The sequence below is a fragment of the Dendrobates tinctorius genome, unplaced genomic scaffold (assembly GCF_039654945.1).
Source record: "Dendrobates tinctorius isolate UK_male_01 unplaced genomic scaffold, ASM3965494v1 ptg000022l, whole genome shotgun sequence".
Lineage (NCBI taxonomy): Eukaryota > Metazoa > Chordata > Amphibia > Anura > Dendrobatidae > Dendrobates > Dendrobates tinctorius.
This window is the reverse complement of record NW_027361690.1, coordinates 26,841,897-26,865,428: the sequence shown is the minus strand read 5'-3', so window position 1 is coordinate 26,865,428 and position 23,532 is coordinate 26,841,897. Positions and strand designations below refer to the sequence as shown.

At 42.2% G+C, this 23,532-nt stretch overlaps 1 protein-coding gene across 2 annotated transcripts in view; it reads left to right on the top strand.

The window, feature by feature from the left end:
* HOMER2 (homer scaffold protein 2) overlaps window positions 1-23,532 on the top strand; it is a 377,961-nt gene that overhangs the window by 272,121 nt on the left and 82,308 nt on the right. For both annotated transcript variants that reach the window (XM_073568523.1, XM_073568522.1), the window contains one exon: window positions 4,821-4,960. In XM_073568523.1, the coding sequence (XP_073424624.1) occupies window positions 4,821-4,960 (140 nt within the window). The remainder of the gene's footprint in view (window positions 1-4,820; window positions 4,961-23,532) is intronic.

Here is a 23,532-nt window from a genome sequence, read left to right as displayed (position 1 = left end):
GCTGCCTGCCGATTTGCTGTATGGCAGGCAGCTCGGGAATCTCAGTCTGCATACCTCAGAATATTCTTGCATAACATTTCTACTGACTCGACTCTTACTATACCCACATGGGATCTTTAAAGAAAACCTGTCGGCAGGATTGTTCTGAGTAACCTATAGTCGCTGTCAGGTCTGCGCTGTTATACTGATTAAAATGATACCTTGGTTGATGAAAGAAATCAGTCCTGTGGTGGTTGTTTAATCTTTATTTGTAGTTTTCATTGAAGGAGATTCTCGTGCTTTGGGGCAGCCTGTGGGTGGGGCTTTGTGCTGCTTTGCTTATATATTCATCTGTATGGCTTATGACAGGTCACTGATCCCGCAGTGACCTGCACCCTATTTTACATACTGAACATAATTTGTATTGTAAAAAAAAATGACATTAATCAGGCAGGCCTCAGTGCTGTTACATGATCACATCTATAATATGCATTAAATTTTATTTAGTGATATACATTTATTATGAAACAAAAAATTCTGTCCCAAAATGGCACCGGCCGTGCCTGCGCAGTAGCATCTATCGGCAATCCGATAGATGCTACTATGCAGGCGCCGCCAGCGCCATTTTGCTAGAGGAGAAAAAAAAAATTGTCTCCACCAAGTTGGTGGGGGGTGTAAGAAGGTGGCCGGACCCCTCAGTTGTGCCTCCTTCTCCTTCCGTATGACCCCCCATGCACTTTGTGTACTGTGATGTAATGTATATTCTGTATTTGTTTTGTAATGTATTTGGGATGTTTCCCTTTAAGTGTGTATAATGTTCCTGTGTGTGTCACTATTATAGAGTCAGGGCCAGCAATAGTTAAACTGGTAGGCTGGTCTTGCAGCTACAAGGGGACAGGAAGCTGCAGCTTCATCAGAACTGCCAGGGACTCTGGCCAGGGCAGACATGCTTGTCAGATGGGGCACTGCCAGACCCTCCGGATGGGAGAGGTCTGTTGCCCTGGACTCAAAGGACTCCAGGGACTCAGGAGGGGTCCCGAGGATCAAAGGACTGAAAATCAGAATACGGGCCCTAGGACTCTGGAAGGGCCCCCGCTTCGGTAGGGGTAATCCTGGCGTGTGGACTACTGTCTGTGGGTGCAGCTACAAAGTGTGTCAGGGAAAGATCAGGAATCCACTGCTGTATTCTTTTATTATTCTACTCCTTCCCTATTTATTAAAAGCTATTTTCTCTGTTGGAGATCAGCTGCCTTTCTGGAGTATTAATCGTCTGGACTGCTGTGACCAGAACAGAGAAGGTAATCTGTGGGGAAAGAACTGTGTTGGATCCATCTGTTTATGTGCAAGGGACCCGGGGGTGATCGATGATGGTGTGCTCAGTGGACTCTGCCTATGCACTGTATCTTTAAATAAATGTTTAAGTAACTCGGCCACCACTAACCCCCTCCCTTTGCCCTTGTACAGCGACATTTTGAGACAAATTTTTTTTTTTCCAGAATAAATGTATATCACTAAATATAATAATTTAATGCATATTATAGATGCGATTATGCTGCCGTTCAGGCGCCGGCGCCTGCCTGCTGAATTTTTTTTCAATACATATTCAGTGTGTAAACTAGAGGGGCAGGTCACTGAGGGATCAGTGATCTGTCATAAGCCATCTGTATGAAGACACCCCCACACAGGCCTCTCCGAACCACAAGAATCTCATAAACTGAAAATAAAGATTAAACAACCACAAGGCGGATTTCATCAACCAAGGTATCATTACTCAGCATAACTGCGCCAACCTGACACTGTAGGTTACTGTGCGCAATCCTGCTGACAGGTTCCCTTTAATAAAAGCTGTGGCCTTTTTGACATCAAAATAACATGTGTATTTTATTTTATTGGGCTGTGTAGTTTGGGTTATGTGCTAATAAATGAGGGCCATCCCATATCCAGAAGTCATGAAATGGCTCTTGCAATTAAATGTAAGTTTTCGAAAGCTAAATATTGGCCACCCTTCAAGTTACCCTCTTGACATATCTCCCATGTAATGTCCCTTGGTCTATTATGAAGGCAACATCATTCTAGTCCCTGAACCCCTCCAACATTCTAGTTGAAGATTGATGGGACCAGAAGGATGTGGACACTTTTCTGAATTGTATGGAGTGGTGTAGGAAACTGAGGAGACAGATGGATTGTTTACTGGCAACCAGATGCCTATGGGTGTGTTTCATTTGTTTCTTTGCTATGCGGCCTATGGATTTCTGTGTAAGCTTCTTTGTGCAGCCTTCCTCATTTCATTGGGACACTCTGACCAGATAGGTAGATTCCTGATCAAAACTAGACATTGTCATTTTTAACGGCTTTCAGACATTTGAGAGGGTTTAGTTTTGCAATAACATAAAAATTTGATACATTTTTGAGAATTTCTATAATAAGCATCAACTAGCTCTTATGCCTCCTGCATACATATGAATGGATGGTTTGGTCAAGTGTTCTCTGTGGGGAGAGACGAATTAGCTGCTGCCAGAATACACCTGTTCCCTCCAGGAAGAACAAAAAGAATGGATTTTTTTAAAATTCAGGCAGCTCAAGCCTTCTTTCCCTTTACATTATTTGTCTGATGAGAGCCATAAATATTAGATGGTCAACCCACCTAACTGAAATAATCTGGTTTGGTTGAATTTATTGAATCTATTGTGTGTAGGAGGACCCTTAAGTCTGGGGCCTGGCAAAAGGTGTTTGTGCAATTTTATTTAACTCCTTTCCGATATCTGGTGTAATTATACGCCACTGTCGGACACCCTGCCTTTGTTGTGGACTCAGGCACTGAGCCCACATTTTTCCGGCACATGTCAAATGTTTTGAACAGCTCATATGTCCTTCTAACAGCCATGGATTGAATCGCGATCCACGCATGGCTGTTAACTAGTTAAATGCCGCTGTCCAACTCTGACAGCGGCATTTAACACGCTCTTCCAGCAAGCGTCATGTGATCGCGGGTCACCGATGGGTTGGCATGACAACCAGAGGTCTCCAACAGACCTCTATGGTTGTCACTGCAGGATTGCAGTGGATGGCGCACATAGCAAGTCAGCAATTCTGCTACATACAGGCGATCTGATCATTGCCTGTACGTAGCAAAGGCAATCAGGTTATGGCAGATTCTAGTCTCCCATAGAGACGATTGAAGCATGCCTAAAGTAAAAAATAATTTTTTTTAAAATATTAAAACAATAAAAAAAGATAAGTTCAAATCGCCCCCCTTTTCACCCCATTCAAAATAAAACAATAAAAAAAACCATACACATATTTGGTATTGCCGCGTTCAGAATTGCCCGCTCTCTAATCTTCAGCATCACAGTTTTTGGTAATTTATTGCCTCCTATAGGAACAGCCTCATTATATACACAATGATATTGATTACTGTGTTATGGTGGTCTTTACAAATACCAATAACTTGTCTGGTATTTCCAGTAGTAGGATTGAATAGACCTGCTCCCCTTAATCCTCGCAGCTTGCTTTCCAGATTTTTTTATGAATCCGCCACCAAATTGGAAGTCATACTCTTGTTCCATTCTTTTAACATTGCTTCATAAAACAATATGAAAGTCGGCAAATCATTCTGTAATTCCTATTGTTTTTAGAGCTTACGTTCTTGACAGGCGAGGATTTCTCTTTTGGAAAATGGCTACCGCTGAAATCTATCTAATAACAAATTTAGTAAAGAAAAACATATAAAACTGCTGTTCTGTTCTTTGTTTAGCTTGCTCTACAGTCGTATTTGATGTTATTCATGCGCCATAATTTGGAAGATCGGCACACTGTCAGCCCTGTTCTGCACAGTGATCAAGAACTTGAATGAGAAGTTTCATGTGGCTAAAACCCCATGAACACATTGCTTATGTCAAGTGCTGTGTTCCTCAAAGCCGAAGCCTCTGTGTCTCCACTGAGGCTATCATGGTGATTTCCTGTACAGAGACGGCAGGAGAAAATAGTTATGCATCAGACTGTATACAAATACTTGGCGTTACTTTCTATGCATTCTGTAGTGGAATTTTTTAAGGGCAAATATTAATTGAATAAACCACTTCAAACATAAAAAAGAGCGAAATAAGAAGATATAAATAAAAATGTTTGTTTTTGCTCATGCTTCTCTACAATAAGAAAAAAAGCAACTTAATGTAAGAAATCATTATTCAACATTAGGCAGTATGAAATATTAAAGGACAATATAGGATAATCCACTTTCTGAATATATCCTCATAGTAGCTAACTCCAAATAAGTGGACACATTAACTTGGTGGCCCTTCAGCCTGGGTTTAAAGTCACTCTACCTGGTACCCTACTTTACTTCCTGCTGCAAACTCTACTCAAATCAGCATTGTGCCTGTTTGAAAGATGAGCACTAGCATGAGAAGTGCAGTTGTATCTCTAAACAACATTTTTTTCAGTGCTGTTTGATAGAAAAGCGGAAGTGTTGTTTAGACCTAACACTCCACTCACCAATGTGATTGTGATGGCCATCCTGGAATCATGGGGCTGGGATGAACAGTGATCTGAGTAGGGAAGGCAAATGTATGGCACTAGGTGGGGCTACTATAAATAAGACATGTAAAGTGATCACTTTTTGGCCCCAGGATGTAGAGTCTCTTTATGCGATAATTATATAAATACAAATGGCTATATAGACATTTAAAACAATTAGTAAAAGTGCATAACAGGATATTTCTGTTGAAAAAAGTATGGTGATAACCAGCTAGTGGCGGGTCATGATTTTCTAATCTGTATCCATCCTCCAGATCATGTAAAATACTTTGACTGACTTTTCAATGTAACTGTTCATGCATTAGGAATCGGGACGGGAAACTCCATCATCTACTAGAGCATCTAGTGTGAATGGGACAGATGATGAAAAAGCTTACCATGGTCCCCCTCCTGACGCGGAGCTGAAAACTGAAAATGATCGACTAAAAACCGCCCTAGCACAAAGGTAAAATACATCTGATAGGTTTTTTTTTGTTTTTTTTTAGCAGCGCATTAAAGGGGTGATCCGGGCCAATTTCTTTTTTCTCATGGGGCTAAGAACTGACAGGCAAGTAATTGCAAAAAATCTGCCTGTTCTACCCGGCACCAGCTCAGAGCAGTCACGGATCTTTTCTGCTGCCTCAGTTGACCACCTGTCTGCAGAGCAGCCCTAATTCTTTTGGACTTCTCTGTCTGCGGCGTGTTGACTGTCAATATCCTACTGATTGACAGACACCTCCCGCAGTTAGGCAGCGGGGATCGGGCTGTCAATCAACAAGACAGCAGTAATGTCTTGTCAGTAGAGTGGAAGAGAGCAGCTGTTTTCTTGATGTGACGTCACCAGATACTACAGAATCGCTGGCAGGAGTGGTCCGTGACTACCTGCCATTAAGTTCTTGGGCTCATGAGGAAAAAAGTCCCTTTTAATAATTTATAACCATCCTCCTTTGTTGTAAACTTGTCTTATGCTGTCCATGATTTTTTGGTGGTAACCATTTTCCATGGCATCCGTTTTGTAACTTGTTTTCACTGCATTATTCCTATTTTTACAAATCCACTGAAATAGAATAATTTTATAGCCATTTGTTAGGTCATATTTTCTTAGTGTCATTGTGTATGTTAATTATAGTAGTGATACTAAAATGCAGTAATTGATCCATGTTGTCCAAATACTTTTCAAAATGAAACTCCTCATCTGAAGAGGCTGAAGATCTGCTAGCAGTAGCACTTACAAGACCCAAGTGTTCTTGCTCTTGGCCATCCTGGAGCCAAGTCATCCTAACTGCTACTTCAGTCAGAGCTTCTTTTCCTTTAGCAAGCTGGTGATCATCCAGCATTATTCGATGACATGGGTCCACATAAACAGCTGCCAGAAGAATTTTATTTTCTAATAGCAGTGTCTCCATTTCATTGAAGTAGCAATGCCATCTGAAGCATCTCTTGAGAGTCTTTTTAAGATCCTCCTTTTGGTTAAGGGCTTTTTCAATCACTAGTTTTCTAATACTCTTTGCAGAGAAACACGAAGTCTGCAGGCCAATTGTCCATTAAGAGCTGTAACAACTGGTCGTGCAACCAATGATAATGGTACACCATGTTTCACAACAAGCGCTATGAGCCATGATTTAAACATATCTGCTGTCATTCTTACAGTAACTTTGTCACTTACAAAATATCTTGTAACTGATGTTTGAAATGCTCTTTCCTCCTCCTTTGCATGGCAGGAAGTACTGGGCATTGGTTTCTTTGTGTTGCTGTGATCTTTCTCCGTCACAGCTTAGAAAGCTTCTAGGGGTAACCGTTGTAACTGTCTTTTTAGATAGGAAGCTCTTGTAGTAACATTTTTATCACTGCCTGAGTATGCACTGATTTTGAGCTCACAGCATGTGTTTTCATCTGTCATACACTGACACGCAAAACATTTTTTATTTTGTCTTAATGTGAAATGCTCAGATACAGCTGACTTCATAGGAAGCTTCTTAGACATTTTGTAATCATATACATTCGCTCTCAAAATAATTTTGTCCTATAAAAAAGGTGTATTGTAATTCCTGCAAGATTAGGGAATCTTGGATCATTTTGGATAGAAATTAAACAAACTTTGCATAAATCAATAGTACTGATGATGACAAATAAAAAGTTTGTAATATATGTTTAGATGGCTTTACTCTGAACTTTCAATCTCAGGCATTTCTCAGAGTACAGCCCAGTAAATGTTTCACATCATGGTACTTCACAGTCTATGAAGAGAGGAGGAGGGAGGGAGCAAGTTTGGGTTGAATCATAGCCCAGAGAGAAACTGAAACTGCTAGCAGAGCCAATAATATGGAGCACATCAGATCAATGACCCTCTCCAAACGTGAACTCAGAGGAAACAAACTTTGAAAACAAACATGAAGCATACAGAGGTAACATACACTGGACTAGTTTATGCAGTTTATTGAAAGTTTACATGTGCTTTAAGTAGTTGTCTTTATCCTGTTTTCCTGTTCACGTTAGCTGTTCTTGATATGAGTGCAGGGCTGCAGGCATTCCTTATCGGTGCTTATTTGCTCTTATCTGTAGAGGAGGAGCTTTACTACTGAGCATGTGCATAAAGTGTAGCACAGATTCATCTCTACTAAAAAAAAGTTCTGTTACAGAACAGATATATGTAGAACAATTCATAACTTTCCCAAATTCTTAAGAAAAAATATTCAGCACATCCTGCATTTAAATACTGTACCCAATTTATTATATATTTTAGGAGTCTGAGTCGGTCCATTTTATACCGACTCTACCAAAATAAACTCTGACTCCACAGCCCTGGCTCTAATCCAGGTGCCCATTGTCTTTCCTGCCATATTATTTCCCATCCAACTGTAATAACCACATGTAAGTTTCCATAAAGCAGCACTATCTCTAGAAGTGCAGTACTCTTAGCAAAGTATTAGTATCCATTAAGATGTCAACCATAGTACAGTGTGGGCCATTTATATCGATACACCTAAATAAAATGGGAATGGTTGGTGATATCGACTTCCTTTTTGTGGCTCATTAGCATATGGGAAAACTTTTCAAGATGGGTGGTGACCATGGTGGCCATTTTGGATCCAACTTTGAGTGGCCCACCTTGTCATTCCCTTCAGATGTCAGCTTTATTGCATATCCACTTTCAAAATGCATTCTTCTTTAGCTCTAATGTCCATCAATAGTGCCATAGCAATCCAGCAATGGTAAAACTATTTACAGTAGAAATAATTCTATATTCTCTTTGTGTATGTACTCATTGCTCTTGGAAATAAATGGGGTTATATGGTGGAACAATCCTTTTATTATATTTGCTAGTGTTCTCCATCTCTCCTCTTCAAATAGACTCCTAGCACCCAGTACACTTGCTATACCCCTACATTTGACCAAGTTTTTTCAGTGTTATTACCAAGTTTAGTTGATTTTGTTTCCAGCAGATTAAACTATCCATTGTATTTCTTGCTTTTCATAAGCCTTTGGTTATAAATAGCTCTGCATTATATTTAGCCTTCAGCTATTGTCACTTTATTCTTAGAGGGACATGGTCACCATTTATCCAGAAGGCAAATTCCATTATGGTTTATCCCACGGGCTGTAGAGTGAGCAGCATTTCCTTGAAAAGTCGCAGTAAATTAAGGTGACATTGCTCACTGCTCACATATGAGGAATAACAAAAAAAAGCCGTAAGGAATCGTTTATTCTTGGCACTGAATAAACCATTGTTTTTGGCAGTTTTGAATCTCTGTGTAGAATTTGCTCTAGGAGTCTGACATTATTCTACTGAAGAAATCTTTATTAAATTGTTGACATTTGCAACAGAAAACGTTATCGCCTCACAGTTGCAGAAATATCCTGCTCCGAGGTCCAAAAGGGAAATGCCAGAGCATGTATTTGAATTGCCTTATTATTTTTCTGTACTTTATTCATACCGTGTTGTGAATATTTGAAATCATGATCCTCTATTTCATGAAAACCAGCTGAGATCTGCCTTGTTTTATAATCACAGGAAATCTAAGGACTCAAACGTTCTTCCCATATTTATTCCCATATTTATTCATATGCATTGAACAGATTATGGAGAATGTAAAATGTATTGTCCCTTGAATTGTCATTTTGATTCACTACATAAAATACTACATGTTCTGCATAATCTGAAACATAATGGTAAATCTATCTGTTCTGTGAAGCAGTATCTTTTAGACCAGTGTAGCATGTAAAAGACTACACAGCAGATTTTTATGTCATTTCGAGCTACAGATTAACTATAAGACTAAATGTAATACGTCACGAAAATCACCCAGTCACTCTTAATGTAACTCGAATGCAACTGTAAAGGGTTACTTCCCACACTCACCGCAATAGGCTAAACATGAGCTATCTGAACCCCACATCCAGTTCAGACATACAGACTACACTTCTTGCTGCCACTTAACATTTTGTTAGGCCAGTTGAGATGCCTCCACTGGTTAACTCACTAGTTGGCCGGTGTCACACTTACGAAAAACTCACACGAGTCTCGCATCTCAATACCTGGCACTGCCGCTGGCACTCAGACAGGAGCGTGCGGCTGCATGTAATTCTATGCAACCGTACACCCCGGTCCTGAGTGCCGGCAGCAATGCCGGGTATTGAGATGTGAGACACGTGTGAGTTTCTCGCAATTGTGACCCCGGCCATATGTACACACTCAGCCCTCTAGTACAAAATGGGAATAAATCTAACGCTTTGGCATACATAGGGTGACACAAAGCCTGGTTACTTTCTCTTCTAGGTTGTGGGTACATTTAGGACAGCAAGAAACAAACATATTACATTTTAAATTTAATATACAAAAGTTAGTGCTTACAAAATACAAAAAACTTATTAAATAAAAAGGAAATGCACAAAAGGCAAAAAACAGTACAAACAAAATGCATAAAGAGACTTTACTAATTGAATTGGTGAGTGATTCTGCAGAGGAGAAATGCATAAATTCGGACAGATGTGTAATGCTTGATGTGTCTCCTGAGACTGACCGTGGGTGTCTCTGGATGAGAGATTTTAATAGGTCTCAACCACATCCCTCCCAAAGGCTAAATACATGCAAAAGAAGACCTTTGCAGGACAGAATTCTAACTTGTCATATTTTTTCTTGGGCCTCTTTCACACATCAGGTTTTCGCCGTCAGGCGCGATCCGGCGCTTTTGACAGAAACCGGATCCGGCGAAATGCAATGCCGGATCCGGTTCCCCCCCCATTGACTTGCATTTGCGCCGGATCGCGCCGGATGGCCATGCGTTTCATCCGGTTTTCGCCGGATCCGGCAATGTGTCGCGATCCGGCGTCTGGAAAAAACGGCTACTGTAACGTTTTTTGTCTCCGGCGAAAAAGCCGGACACGCTGGATCCGGCGCGTCCGGCTTTTTCACACAATGAAAGCCTATGAGCGCCGCAATGCGCCGGATCCGGCGAAAGCCGGATCCGGCTTTTTGGTCTGAGCATGCTCAGTAGCTCTGCCCACAGGAGATATATAAAAGCAAGACAATGGGACCCTCAGCCACACCCAACATGCCACCCAAGCCAAGAACCAGGAGCAGGAGAAGGCAGCAGACATCTGCAGCAGCAGCACCATCAGCACCACCCCAAATGGAGCAGCAAATGGAACATGCTGAGGAGGGGAGTCCAGCAGCAGATGAGAGACGGTAATTATCAAATCCCCCATTCCTCCAAACTAGGGCCATGGAATATCAAGATATTCATTGGCCCTTTGTTTCTCTTTATTCAACAGCCGCCAAAGAGATGCAGCAGCAGCAGAAATGGCATCACTGGCAGCAGCAACAGCAGCAGCAATACCCACAGCCATGGAGTCTGGCCATCAACAGGACAGCACATCTTCTTCTGGGAGCCCTCCCTCGCATCGTCAGCGTTTGACGGTAAATTTTTATTTCCAAAATCCATCATCTCTGTAATATATGTCTATTCATTGCCTTTTATTTCAAAACAGGAATCACAAGATGAAGAGGAGCTCCCAGAAGAAGAAGGAAGGGGTGGACAGACACCTGGAGTGGGCTCACAATTGGTAAGTTTTTTGCATCAAACGCAGAAACAACATCACACTACACACAACACATAGAAAACAATGTTCTGCAGACCACACACAGCAAACAAATGCCTACATCCAAAGACATAACATTTTTTGTTTTCTTCTCTAGTCTTCCCAATCTGGTGCCCGGCCAAGAGGTCCTCGCAGTGCCTCCCAGGGTCGTCGGCGACAGCAACGCGGCAGTCACCAGCGTGTAAGTATAAATATTTTTGCTTTGTTTTTTTGCACTTTTTATTTCATTTCTTTTGTGGAGGCTAATTATGTTATTTTTGTCTTTTTCTTTAACAGCCTTCACAGCGTGCTCCCGACTCTGACGGTGAGGATGGAGGGATTGATGTGGACCGCCTCATCGATCTCGTCAGAGAAAGGGAGCCGCTCTGGAATATGGCTGACCGCCGCCACGCTGACCTGATCGTTACCCGACGACTCTGGGAGGAAATCTGTTTGCTCCTTGTGGGCCGCTGGGAGGACCTCGATGTTCGGGCCCAGATTAAAGAGCGTAAGTATATACAGTACCGGTTGCTTGATGTAAACCAGTGTTTCCCGAACTCCAGTCCTCGTGGTCCCCACGGATCATGTGTTCAGGATTTCTATTTACTATGGAAATCCTGAAAACATGACCCCTGGGGACCATGAGGACTGGAGTTTGTGAAACACTGATGTTGTATACTAACCACTCCTTTCTCGTTTCAGGGAACAGAATTGTGAATCGGTGGCGGTCTGTGAGGGATCGTTTCAAGAAGGAGTTCAATAAAGAGATGCGGGCCCCGAGTGGATCTGGAGGACGCAGGAGCAAGTACAAGTACGCACAAGCCCTGTCGTTCCTCCGGGAAACAATGCTCACCAGAAGGTAAATATTACACACCACATGTGAAAAAAATGTTAGATGTAACTTTTTTTTTCAGCCAGGGCCATACCATGTCAGTATTTTAATTGTTTTTTTTTTCTCTTTATTCCACAGCACGGTGAGCAGCACTCGGGAGCCTGCACGATTGGACCCTTCTGAGGCGATCCCTGAGGAGACCGGCACCGAGGGACACTTCGACCGCCCCGGTACATCTGCACCTTCCCAGCCTTCCCACACATTCGACCCATCTGTCCCATCCACCAGCACAGGAGCATCGTGGCCGCCTACATTACATGAAGCTGCTGGTGAGGAGATCACTTTCCCTTTACCCCACCCTTCTGCCCCTGCCACCTCTAGTACACCTGCGGGTACTGGGCGGCAGCGGCAGAGGGGTCAGGAAAAGAGTTATGCGCAAGAGTTCTTGCATCTGAATGCATCTTTCCAGAACTGTCTAAAAGTCTTGTCAGAGCAAATCTCCGCAGGCTTTCAGCAGATCAACTCCAGCATTCTGGAGGTGAAGACACTTCTGCAAACCATGCATTCAGAAGCAAGATCTTCGCCAAACCACACCTTTTTCAGGTCTGTTGTGGAGCGCATGGCAACACTATCTCCTATCCAGCAGATGCATGTAATGCATTCGTGCCACGGTGCTCTACAGCAGGTTACCTCCCAACCTCCACCTCCCACCACTGTAGTTCCTCCACCTGCACCCCCTCCAGCCACTTTCCATCCTCCCCCTCCTATTACATCTGCACCCCCTCCAGCCACTTTCCATCCTCCCCCTCCTATTACATCTGCACCCCCTCCAGCCACTTTCCATCCTCCCCCTCCTATTACATCTGCACCCCCTCCAGCCACTTTCCATCCTCCCCCTCCTATTACATACCAGCAACCTCACCAGTACCAGCAACCTCCCCAGTACCAGACATCTCCCCACTTCCAGCAACCTGCCCCGTACCAAACTCCTTCCCCGTACCAAACTCCTTCCCCGTACCAAACTCCTTCCCCGTACCAAACTCCTTCCCCGTACCAAACTCCTTCCCCGTACCAAACTCCTTCCCCGTACCAAACTCCTTCCCCGTACCAAACTCCTTCCCCGTACCAAACTCCTTCCCCGTACCAAACTCCTTCCCCGTACCAAACTCCTTCCCCGTACCAAACTCCTTCCCCGTACCAAACTCCTTCCCCGTACCAAACTCCTTCCCCGTACCAAACTCCTTCCCCGTACCAAACTCCTTCCCCGTACCAAACTCCTTCCCCGTACCAAACTCCTTCCCCGTACCAAACTCCTTCCCCGTACCAAACTCCTTCCCCGTACCAAACTCCTTCCCCGTACCAAACTCCTTCCCCGTACCAAACTCCTTCCCCGTACCAAACTCCTTCCCCGTACCAAACTCCTTCCCCGTACCAAACTCCTTCCCCGTACCACTTTCCATCAACATCATCTGCTCCTACAGTCCCTGCCCAACCCTCCACTCCACCGCCCACCACCTCTTCTGCCTCCCACATGTCCACCCATTCTGTAGCTTTTTCCACACCTTCACCTCTAACTGTTCCTTCCCCACCACGATCCCAGTCCTCTCTCCACACACCCAGTGTCGAAGTGTCCCGCAGCCCCTCCAGCAGTATTTCCACCCCACAGTACACAGATTTGTAATGTGTGTTTTTTGTAATATAAATGCCCATTGGGTTTAAAACCTTTATTAAAAAAGTTTTTTGCACTTTAAAAACATTTTACAAAAAAAAAAAAATTTTAAATAAAAGTTAAATTATCGTTTCACAATGGTTGTCTGTCATTTCTTTCTGCGGCGAACTATGTTTAAAAAAAAGTTAAATACAGGGTATTTCAAAGGTAAAAAGGTATTCAAAACCAGGTATATAACTGTGGGTAAATTTTAGCTTTTTGCCACAGTTGTGTTCCTGGTTGTGTTTGAAGCAAAGTATTTCACCTAAAAAGTTGTGTTTATTGTTGGTGATTTCCTACCAATGTACACAACTTTTGTTAAAAGGTGAAATACTTTGCATAAAACACAACCAGGTACACACCTGTGGCCTAAAGGTAAAAATAGTAAGACCATGACAAGATAGCCAACTTTGGTTGGCAAAGGTATATACTGTTGGTCCAGAAGGTACACAAGTTTGGTTAGGGCACAAATCTTTCACACTCTGTCATCCCAGTGTACTCTGCCTTGAGGTGACATAAAGTATAGTGGAAAATTGTCCCTGAAACCGTCACAGAACTTCTAGTGGTAATATTTCCAATGACAACATCCATCTTCGCCAGTAACTTGCTCTTCTCTCCAACCTGCACTTTCTTCTCTACAACCTGTCAAAGAAGGGCTGTAGGAACATGCTATATATAGTTTTCCAGTAGCCAATCCCGTTCGGAAGGCCACAAGGGTCAATTTTAAAAACCGGATCCGGCGTAATCCGTCGAAAAACGGATAGAAAAACGGATGAACCGGATGAGACGGATCCGGTTTTGTCTGTCAAGAACAAGACGGATCCTGCAGAAAACCGGATCCGGCACATCAGGTTTTACAAAACATTTGCCGGATCCGGCATTCCGGCATGACGCCGGATCGCGCCTGACGCCGAAAACCTGATGTGTGAAAGTAGCCTTAGGAACTTCCTAGTAGAATTTGAATATTTCTACCATCCTAGACACAACAAACAGGACTATGACATAACCATAATTCATGCTAACATTGCATGTCCGTGGTTTGCCATAGACAAAAATCTTGGTTCTTCAAACAACAAAAAATTGTACACGATTCCTAATATATCAGTCAGTTGTTTCGAATTGGAATTATTACACAGATGGTAGTGAAATATTGTATATTTATTGTGCCATTCAGATGTCCTTGGTGTCTGAAGACTTGTAACCTTGAGATTGTCAGAAAAAAATTGAAAGGGTGCCACGCAGAATAGTTCGGATGGTGGATAAGCAGGCCCAATCAAGTTCAAAAGAAATTTCAAGCAGTACTGCATGCTCTGGGTGCATCAGTGTCAGTGCGAACGATCCCTCAACATTTGAATGAAATGCAATGGAAGGAGACCCAGGAGAACCCCACTGCTAACACAAAGACATAAAAAAGCTTAACTGCAATTGGCCAAAAATTCCATCAGCGATCTAAAATTCTTCTGGGAAAGCTTCCCGTGGACAGATGAGACCAAGAAAGAGATTTTTGGTAAAGCACATCATTCTATTGTTTACTGAAAATGAAATGAGGTATATGAAGAAAAGAATACAGTACCTACATTAAAATATGCTGGAGGTTCAACGATGTTTTGCTGTGTTCAACGCATTATGATATCTGAAGATTACCAAAGGACTTTGGGTCACAATGTAGTGCCAAGTGTCAGAAAGCTAGTTTTACGTCCTAGGTCATGGGTCTTCTAGCAGGACAATGACCTCAAACATACTTCAAGAAGCACTGAAAAATGGATAGAAACAAAAGGCTGGAGAGTTCTAAAGTGGCCAGCAATGAGCCTTGATCTAAATCCATTTGAACACCTGTAGAGAGATCTTAAAATTGCTGTTGGGAGAAGGCACAAATATGAGAGAACTGGAGCAGTTTGCAAAAGAGTGGTACAAAATTTAATTTGAGAGGTGTAAGAAGCTTGTTAATGGTTATAGGAAATGATTGCATATGGTGGCTCAGTGGTTAGCGCTGCAGCCTTGCAGCGCTGGGGTCCTGGGTTCGAATCCCACCAAGGACAACATCTGCAAGGAGTTTGTATGTTCTCCCCGTGTTTGCGTGGGTTTCCTCCCGGTACTCCGGTTTCCTCTCACATTCCAAAGACATACTGATAGGGAATTTAGATTGTGAGCCCCATTGGGGACAGTGATGATAATGTGTGCAAACTGTAAAGCGCTGCGGAATATGTTAGCGCTATATAAAAATAAAGATTTATTTTATTTTTTTTTTATTTTCTAACCGCACATTCAGCGTCTCCAACTCCCACACTACCTCCTCATCCCACCCTCTCTCTGCTGGAGTTCCCCAAGGCTCTGTTCTAGGACCCCTACTCTTCTCAATCTATACACTTGGCCTGGGGCAACTCAAAAAGTCCCTTGGATTCCCGTACCACCTTTATGCTGGTGACACTCAGATCTACCTCTCTGGCCCAGACGTCACCTCTCTGCTGTCCAGAATTCCGGAGTGTCTATCAGCCATATCCTCCTCCTCCTCTCGCTTCCTCAAGCTCAATGTGGACAAATCTGAGCAAACAAATTATCTTTCCTCCATCTCAAAGATCTTCCTTACCTGACCTATCTATCACAATTAACGACATCACGCTTTCCCCCGTACCAGAAGTCCGCTGCCTTGGAGTAACCCTTGACTCTGCCCTGTCCTTCAAACCGCCCATCCAAACTCTTTCTACCTCCTGTCGCCTCCAGCTCAAAAATATTTCCGTAATCCGTCCTTTCCTCAACCTTCGGTGTACTAAAATGCTTGTGCATGCCCTCATCATCTCCTGCCTCAACTACTGAAACATCCTTTTCTGTGGCCTCCCTGCTAACACCCTCACACCTCTCCAGGGGTTAAATATTTTTGTAATCAGATTTGTGTGGGGTGCATCAGCACTAAAGTTGCTCATGTGAAGTGTGAAAAATATAGGCATACATTAAATTTAAGTGTCACATGGTCTGTCAGTATATACACACTTTTTCTGAAAGGCCACAATGATTGCAACACCATTAAGCAAGAGACACCAATAACCAAACACCATGAAGACCAAGGACATCTTCAAACAAGTCAAGGACAAAGTTGTTGTAAGCAGAGCTGTGGACTCGGTAAGCCAAACCTGCGACTCCGACTCCTTAATTTCCCTTCCTCCAACTCCGACTCCAACATATATTGCTTATATTTAAGTGAAAAATTTATTGTAGTACAATGTGAACATCAGACATTTAATCATTTTTATGATACAATAATCAAGACATTTAGATAGAACATAATATATTTATTGGAATACAACTTTAGAACACAAAAAACTGTAATAAATATGTAATACACTATGTAATATCGATTACATATATATATACAGTGTATATATATATATATATATATCACTATGTAATAAACTATGTAAGTGGCAAAAACCAGTTTTCAACAAAAACATACTAAATAACATTTGTGCAGTCTATCAATTTGTTCTAAGAAATAGAATTGCCTCCATCAGATCCTCCTTCATAGATTACCTAAAATCTGACCTAATAATTTTAAGGCCAGAGAACAACCTCTCTACACTAACTTGGGTTGGAGACAAAGCTGTAACCACATGGGCAACATCTCTAACAATTTCCAAGTATAAAGGAATTGCCTCATGCAGTTTTGATGAACGGTTGAATTTTTCTTTGAGAGCAAGTGAAACATTTTGCTGAAATATGGTCAATCTGCTTGCTATAGGAGATGGAGTGAAATCTTTTTCCTTGCAGCAATGCTTTGCCTGCTCCATATCTTCCAAATACTTGTCAAAGTCAAACTCCTCATCTGATGAGGATGAAGATATGGCAGCAGTAGCACTGTCAGACCCAAGTCCTCTTGCGCCTGGCAGTCCTCCTGTAGGCCACTCATCCTAACTGCTACCTCAGTCAGAGCTTCTTTTCCTTTAATAAGCTGTTGATCATCAAGCAATATACGATAACTTGGGTCCACATAAACAGCTGCCAGAAAAATTTTAATTACCAATAGCTGTGTCTCTCTCCGTTTCATTGAAGCAGAAATGCCATCTGCGATTAAATCTCCTCTTTGGGACAGGCAAAATAGCAAGTTCTTCCACTCCCTTGTGAAAATGCCAGGAGTTAAATCCTCAGCTTGTAATTTTTTAGTCATGGTAAATAGGTAATTAAGGAATTCCTTCAATTCAGCCACCTGTGTCCATCGACCTTCATTTAGGATTACCTGAGGGTTTGCCATATCTATAAGAAATGGTTTTGGCCAGGATCAAAACTAGGGGGAGCAGAACTTCATACTGTTCCGCAGAATCTCATACTGCACACCTCAGCTGCTGCAGAACCTTATACTGCACACCCCTACACTTGAAAATAAAGCCTGCACCTTAAGATGTGGTGAATGCAGTCTGTTTATTCCAACTATCAATTGATGTGTTACTGAAGACAAGCAATGCCTGTCCTGGGCATCCTTTTGGGCAGCTATGAGGTGTACCTGAAAGGTGCTAAAAAAAAAAAAAAGGAGTGTTAGTCTGTGTGCTACCCGGCTTTCATTCTTTTTGGTACAGATAAGATATGGATAGACAGATATGGATAAATGGATAGCGCAGATTTCTAATCTGCTTTTGCTATTGAAAACATTATCTATGAGCTCAAAAACCTTTCAGGTGATGTGGTTTTTTAAAAAGCTGATCTGCTTTTGCAGCTGAAAAACGTATCCTCAAAAAACGCAGCAAAAACGCTGTGTGTGAATGTTGCCTTAGATCAGGAATAGAACAGCCATTTATAGGACATTTCATAACTTTCCCAAATTCCTATGAAAAAAATATTCAGCACATTCTGCAATGAACTACTGTACCCAATTTATTATATATTTTAGGAGTCGGACCATTTTATTCCGACTCCACCAAAATGAGCTCCGACTCCACAGCCCTGGTTGTAAGTACAAGTCAGGGTTGGCTTATTAAAAAAAAAAATCCCAATCTCTTATGATCCCCCACAGCAGCATCAAATCTATTATCGTCAAATGAGAGGGTCGTTCACCAAACCTCTCAGACTGGGCAAGGAGGGCATTAATCAGAGAGGCAGCACAGAGACCAAAGGTGGTAACCCTGAAGGAGCTGTAGGGTTTGCAAGTAAAGATGGCGTATCTGTCCGTGTGACCACAATAAGCCGTACATTCCATAGAGGTGAGCTTTATGAAGTGAGCAGAAAAAAAAAAAGCCTTTACTTACACACAAAAAAGGCTAATTTTAAATTTGACAAACGATGTGGGAGACCCCCCCCCCAAATGTGTGGAGGAAGGTGCTGTGGTCAGATGAGACCAAAATTGAAGTTTTTGGCCACCAAGGTAAATGCTGTGTCTGGCACCAAACCAAGACAACTCATTTACCCCGAGAACACCATCCCCACAGTAAAATGTGGTGGCAGCATCATGCTGTTATGTTTTTCGGTAGCAGGGACAAGGAAAATGGTCCGAGTTGAGGGGAAGATGGATGGTGCGAAATACAAGGATATTCTTGAGCAAAACCTTTTTTCAGTCTGTCACTGATTTTAGAATGGGACGGAGGTTCACCTTCCAACAAGACAATGACCCAAAGCATACTGCTAAAGCAACACTCGAGTGGTTTTAAGGGAAAACGTAACATAGTAACATAGTTATTAAGGTTGAAGGAAGACTTTAAGTCCATCTAGTTCAACCCATATCCTATCCTAACTTGCCCTAACATGTTGATCCAGAGGAAGGCAAAAAAAACCCATGTGGCAAACAGTAAGCTTCACATTGAGGAAAAAAATTCCTTCCTGACTCCACATACGGCAATCAGACTAGCTCCCTGGATCAACGCAATATTATGGAAACTAGTGTATATATCCTGTAATATTATACTTTTCAAGAAAGGCATCCAGTCCCTTCTTAAATTTTATTAGGGAAACACTCATTACAACATCATATGGTAGAGAGTTCCATAGTCTCACTGCTCTTACAGTAAAGAATCTGCGTCTGTGAGTATGCTTAAACGTTCTTTCCTCCAGACGTAGAGGATGCCTCCTTATCCCCGTCACAGGTCTAAGAGTAAAAAGATCATTAGAAAGGTCTTTGTATTGTCCCCGCATATATTTATACATTGTAATAAGATCACCCCTAAGCCTTCGATTTTCCAAACTAAATAACCCCAAGTGTAATAACCTGTCTTGGTATTGCAGACCCCCTAGTTCCCTAATAACCTTGGTCACTCTTCTCTGCACCCTCTCCAGTTTAGCTATGTCTTTCTTATACACCGGAGACCAGAACTGTACACAGTATTCTTAGTGTGGTCGTACTATTGACTTATATAGAGGTAAAATTATGTTCTCCTCATGAGCATCTATGCCTCTTTTAATGCTTCCCATTATTTTATTTGCCTTTGCAGCAGCTGCCTGACACTGGCCACTAAATGTGTTTGTCGTCCACCCATACACCCAGGTCTTTTTCAGTGACAGTTTCGCCCAGTGTTTTACGATTAAGCACATAATTATAAATCTTGTTTGTTCTACCCAAGTGCATGACCTTACATTTATCCCCATTAAAGCTCATTTGCCATTTATCAGCCCAAGCTTCTAGTTTACATAAATCCTCCTGTAATATAAAATTGTCCCCCTCTGTGTCAAGTGTCATCTGCAAATATTGAAATTCTACTCTCTATGCCCCCTACAAGGTCATTAATAAATGTTAAAAAGAAGCGGGCCCAAAACTGACCCCTGTGGTACCCCACTGCTAACCGTGACCCAGTCCGAGTGTGCTCCATTAATAACCACCCTTTGTTTCCTATCTCTGAGCCAGTTCTTAGCCCAACGTGTAAGGGTATGTCTCCACGTTCCAGATTGGCAGCACTTTGAACGCAGTAGATACCCGCTCCTCCCAAAGTGCTGCCCCCTTTTGTGTGCGCAGTGATTCCGCATGTGTTCATTGAAAACATGTGGAATCACCGCAGTGCTATTTATCTTGCGGTATTGTGCGTCTCCGCAAGATAAATAGACATTCTGTGCTCTATAAAGACGTGCCACATGTGCGTATACGCGAGTCTGCCACCTGCGTCTTTGTATGCATAGTGGATATGGGATTTCATAAAATCCCCTCCACTATGCTTTAACATCTGGTCACTGCGGCTGTTCGTGGCATCCAATACGCAGCAAATGTGCCACGTGGAAACATGCCCTAAATGTTTTTGAGTGGCCTAATCAAAGCAAAAACCTTAACCCAATGGATAATCTGTGGTCAGACCTGAAGATTGCAGTTCACCAGAGGAAACCATCTAACTTGCAGCTGTAATTGCCTCAAAAGGAGATCATGAGATTCTACAGAGTACTGACTTTAGGGGGCTATTCACACTGAAGTTTTCAGTTATTTTGTCTTTTGTGGTGTTTGCTTCACTCTATATAAAGAAAACCAAATGATCACAGTTCATTCATTTTCTTTCCATGAACTGATGTAAATTGTTAAAAAACAAACAGTGAAATATGTAAATGTGGTTGTAATAGTGTAGAAAGTTATTTATTTCTATAGCACCATTGATTCCATGGTGCTGTACATGAGAAGGGGTTACATCAAAATACAAATATCACTTACAGTAAGCAAACTAACAATGACAGGCTGGTACAGAGGGAAGAGAGGACTCTGCCCTTGCGGGCTTACATTCTACATGTGGTTGTAATAGTGTAGAAAGTTGTTATTCTAGTGCTAAAGATAGTGTGCAGTAATTGTCCCCTATATAATATCTAAAATTACTTTTTCATTATTGCTGTCCTATGCTGCGTATAAGATGTTTTGCTTCAGATCAGTGTGCAATGCCAACGAATGACAGAATTCAATATTTTCTTTGCAAGTCAATTAACTTTGTTTAAAAAAAAAGGCAGGAACACTGACTATATCGTCCATTATTTTTGGTGATCACTGTGCAGGAGGTGATGTTACTGCACTAGAAATTGTCAGATTGTTTGACATTGTGAATAGAACATTAGAATTACTGCAGTGCTGATCAATACTGACACTTGATGAAGTTGTTACTGTGATCTTTAAGATGCCAGAAAGTAGTTTAATTCGAAGTTTGTTCAATACTGGAGATATTGCTTACAAAGCTGCAGCAATATATTTGCTGGCTAGTCAAATCAATGACCTACTGATGGTTTCCGCAGCCTCACATAGCCAACCAATCCAAAATATAAGCTTTGCCAGGATTCTCATGAAGCTTACAGAGAAAGTGGAGACCTCCAGAAACAGATAATAAACCTCCCATGTGCCACCAAAGCCCCCTGAAGCCAGATATTTCCGAAGATTTCTTGTGTCACCGTGTCCAGTGGCACAGATCGGGGGGAGCATAGAACAAATCATATTGGGGTGGGAAATGGTCATGTATGGGCGTGATTTGTAAAATGAGTGTGGCGTGAATGCCCCGGATAACAGGGTAAACAATGTTGCACACATGTTGTATACTGAAGAGGAATAGTACATATGACTTGAAATGAATTTTTTATCAGAAAATTACTTATTGTGTTAAGTTTTTTTTTGTGAAATGTATTTAACAAAAATTGGCAAAGATTTTTTTTTTTTCAAATAAAATGTTTTTATTAGTAGCAAAAATGTGGATCTTGCAATTTTCATACTGCCGACTTGGGTTTTCTAGACTACTTCCTTGTTTCAGAAACTCCACATGTACATTAGTCACAATGAATAGACTCACCATTTTTTGTGTTGAAGCACCTAATCAGCGTGTGAGAAAGTCATGATGGAAGGGGAGCAGGATCCTTTGGTGTCACCTATTGTGATTGGTAAAACCTGTATTATCAGCTGTGTATAGAGGTTTTAGCTATAATTGCAATTCTGCTTCTGATTATAATGAGCCTCCTGAAAACTAAAGATGAGCCGATCGATTTGCGGAGTTCATGTGTAATCTCCTGAAATTTGCAGCTTCATGCAAACTCAAACATTATGAGATTCGATTTGTGGTTCGCAAAATAGAAAAAAACTTTCCCTATCCCCATTTCTCACACTGCTGAAGCATCAGATAGCGGGGATCACGCCTCTGTTGTCTGTATCCCAGGAACAGGGGCTCCTTCCCTATCCCTAATGCTTGGGGCTCCTTAGCATGCCCTGTTGCCCGGATTTCTTCTGATGGTGAAGACGCTGAGGCCATTTACCTTGCCTTAGCTCTTGAATCCGCCATCAGTCTGTACCCTTCCCCCACCCAGGGAAGAGGGGAGTAGTAGTAGTGTATCGTAATACATCAACCAGACTACCAAGGTAATATGAACCGGGATAAAGGAAAAATACCAATCCTACAAATATACACACAAACAGAGGGAAACATCAGAGAGTGGAGGATGGGTTTTAACCAAAGTAGGAGAAGAAAGGGAATTATCACGCACAAGGACCTATGAACCTGGGACTCAGTCTCCAAGAGGGAACCTTCAACTTAATGTTCCTGGAGGAAAACCACACTCTTAAATTTGGACCCCATCTTCCTCAAATTGTCAATAACTCCTTGCCACATAGATGTAATTGAAGATGAAAATAGTTTTTCTTCAGGTATCCCAGAAGAATGATTCCTATTAATTGAGCTGAACTAAGGATGAAACCCGTATGCCCCAAAAAATGGGAACTTACCAGTAGACTAATGACAAAGATTATTTACCACAAATTCAGCTAGCGGTAAGTAGGTAGCACAATCCTCCTGATTCTCAGACACTAAGCACATAAGATAAGTCTCAAGATTGTGGTTAACCTGTTCAGTTTGCCCATTAGACCATGGGTGAAATGCTGAAGTTACGACAGGTGGATCCCCAAAACAAGTGCAAAACGTCCTCTATAATTGGGACATAAACTGCACCCCACCCCCTGGCCAGAAACCATATCGGTAGGGATCCCATGTAATTTTACAATCTCAGTAATGAAAATTTGCACCAAGGTCTTGCGTTGGGTAAAGAGGGTAGCGCAATAAGATGTGGCATTTCACTGAATCTGTCCTCGACCACCAAAATTACAGTATTACCTGCTGACATGGGTAGATTGGTGATAAAATCGACCGATAAATGAGTCCAAGGTCTACTGGAAATTGCCAATGGTTGGAGAAACCCAATCGGACGTGTATGAAAGGTTTTAGAATGCGCACACACTGCAGGTGGCTACATACTCCCGGACATCCTGATGTACCCCTGACCACCAAAAACGCTGATTAAGAAGATCTGTGGTGGCTTTATTACTGGGATGTACGGCCAAGACTGAATTATGATCAGAAGAACTTTTAGGGTGTGTGCACACGCTGCAGAATTTTCCGCGCAGATTTGTGTAAATCCGCAGGTCAAAACACCTGTGGTTTAACTGCAGATTTTCTGCAGTTTAGCCTGCGGGTTTCCCCTGCGGTTTGACACCTGCCGTGGAGCAGGTGCC